This window comes from Octopus bimaculoides, chromosome 26 (assembly GCF_001194135.2).
Source record: "Octopus bimaculoides isolate UCB-OBI-ISO-001 chromosome 26, ASM119413v2, whole genome shotgun sequence".
Taxonomy (NCBI): Eukaryota; Metazoa; Mollusca; class Cephalopoda; order Octopoda; family Octopodidae; genus Octopus; species Octopus bimaculoides.
Window position 1 is genome coordinate 23678677 of NC_069006.1, and position 2676 is coordinate 23681352.

The following is a 2676-nucleotide window of genomic DNA, read 5'->3' on the forward strand; positions in this document are numbered from 1 at the left end:
TTCATGAAATATTAATATATTGTTGACCTGGACTATCACAGCTTATTTTTCTGATAAGATCGGTGCATTTTCATAAATGTAAATTTGGTGAAGAAACAAATGTTGTGACCCACCCTGATGAATGGGAGACAAATTTATTAAATTTCGAAATTTCAAAATTTTGTTTTATTTATTTATTCATTTTATTACAAATAAAAGGGTCCAATAAAGAACAAAACAAATCAACCCCAATCCAAAAAGTTTTCGACAAGCCAGCTGTCCACCCCATTGATATTTGCCCTATATTGTTGTCATTTTACTTCACTGACCAACAAGAATTGTTTTGATCACTGTCAACTGACCAGTGTAGCTATTCAAAGAACCTAGAGAATGTTGAACAAGAACAACGCCAGGGGTCACACTCTGATCCTTTACTGACCTACCCTAGCGACACACTCACCCTACGGTGTTTGGCATGTCAGTGTCTCTGAGCTCTTTTTCCAAGAAATTATTCATCTGATATCGGTCACCAAATCATTACCAGTAGCGTAACCAAAATAAGAGCGAGCGAGCAACATCCTGTCATTTATTTACAAAGGCCCTTCTTCACAAAAAAAAAAAAATCCAAGCTAAAAGGTAATAAATAGTTCAGAGAAAACTTATTAGGCCATATTTATTTGTTGTTTATATGTTGTTGTGTATTATTATTGTTAGTATACATTGAAATATATTTGTAATATATTTGTAATATATGATATATGACATGCTGAGATATAACTTTGGAGTCATGTATATGATGTGTAAGGTGATAGCATGTCAAGATATACATACTGTTGTGTGTGTCTGTATATGCGTGTGTGTGTGTGTGTAATATATATGATTAACCAGGGGGGGGGGTGATTGTCCTGGGAGTAGTTGTCATCTGGAGGGGATTGTCCTATGGGGCAGGGTGATTGTCCTGATACGTCAGAACCATCACCCTTCTTAGACAGTCTTCATCCATTTATATTGTTCTCTGCACCCACTATCTGTGTTATAATGGCCATCCCATCCTTTCTTCTTCTCCTCCTGGGCCACTAAACTTATCTCTCCTGTCTGTCTCTCTACGCAAACATGTCACCTCTCCCTTCTTCCCCTGTCATTGGTATCATCATCATCATCATAACCCTGCTTTTAGCATCCCCCTTGCCAAATACATTACAAATATAGGCGTGGCTGTTTGGTAAGAAGTTTGCTTCTTGACTGCATGGATCCGGGTTCAGTCCCACTGCACAGCATCTTGGAAATGTGTCTGCTACCATAGCCTCAGGCTGACCAAAGCCTTGTGAGTGGATTTCGTAGGCAGAAAGTGAAAGAAGCCCATTGTGTATGTATATACATATACACACATACACACAGAGTCTTCATTTTTGTAACTTCCAGGATTGTTTTACAGTGAACTGGTATTTCTGTTCCAGGGTATTAACATTGTGTGTGTGTGTGTGTGTGCATGTGGTCAACTGAAATTGATCAACTCAGGGTCTCACATGAGATATTATGAAGTATTGAGATAGGGGAGAGGTTTTGTGTTGCAAATTTACTTAAGAAAGCAAAAGCAGTCAGCAAACTGACGACCATTTACACACACGCACACTCACGCGCGGATAAATTCTTTCTACCAAAACAATTTTTGTGCTATTCAATCTTTTACCAAACTCAAGTGTGGCAGGGTTTTTTCGTGAAATAGAAAAGATTTTGTGATTTCTATAAAAAATGTTGTTTAAGGGGTTCCACAATGGACTAATTTTGGGGATCACTGCATTATGGTATTAACCCCAGTAGTTGAGTTTCTTTCTAGTAAATTCTCACCTGAATATCTCCTACACTGTCTCAACACTCTTTGTTTTCCTTCTCTTTTTGCTGCTGAACTTACAGAGTAAACTGGAGACAGAGGTCAGTACTATGAAGGCCAAAGTGCAGTCATTACAAGTGGATCTGGAGAATAGTGAAGCTGTACAGAGAGATTTTGTTAAACTATCCCAGTCTTTACAGGTTTGTACAACTGTTTCAATGTGGCCCTTTGTCATTGTTAAGTCCCCTACTCGAGAAACAAATATGTCGGGCACTGGCATGGCTGTGCATAGATGGGGCTGTGCGGTGAGAAGTCTGCTTCCCAACCACATGGTTCTTGATCCAGTCCCACTGCATGGCACCTTGGGCAAGTTTCTTTCACTATAGCTGCCAACCAAAACCTTGTCAGTAGATTGAGCAGACAAAATCTGAAAGAAGCCCTTTGTACGTGTGTTTGTCCCCCACATGCAGCTGTGTTAAGTTATTGGATCTACCAATTTACATATTAGATGCATTCCTGGAGCTGGTATGTAAATCTCCAGTTTTATAACGATCTCAATTAATTGCTGGGAACAATAAATATTAAACAATTAAAGTTAAAGAAGTGATTTTAAATTCTCAGTCGCAGGATAATGCTAATAATGTAGCCTGAACAGGATAAACTACCCCTATTTTTGCAGAAAAAAAGTGTAGGCGGTTAAATTAGTAGTTCTCCTTTTTATTCTTGTGTTTTTCTCCAGATTCAACTGGAAAAAATTCGGCAAGCAGAAACTGAGGTGAGATGGCAGCATGAAGAAGATGTTGATGAATGTAACAATTGCAGACAGGCTTTTTCTGTGACAAAGCGAAAGGTAAAGTACCGACTTT

The 2676-nt window shown here is 38.6% G+C and overlaps 1 protein-coding gene across 2 annotated transcripts in view; it reads left to right on the top strand.

The window, feature by feature from the left end:
* Positions 1-2676, top strand: part of LOC106880700 (rab GTPase-binding effector protein 1) — a 48945-nt gene that overhangs the window by 24485 nt on the left and 21784 nt on the right. For both annotated transcript variants that reach the window (XM_052976982.1, XM_052976983.1), the window contains exons 16-17: positions 1894-2010; positions 2550-2660. In XM_052976982.1, the coding sequence (XP_052832942.1) occupies positions 1894-2010; positions 2550-2660 (228 nt within the window). The remainder of the gene's footprint in view (positions 1-1893; positions 2011-2549; positions 2661-2676) is intronic.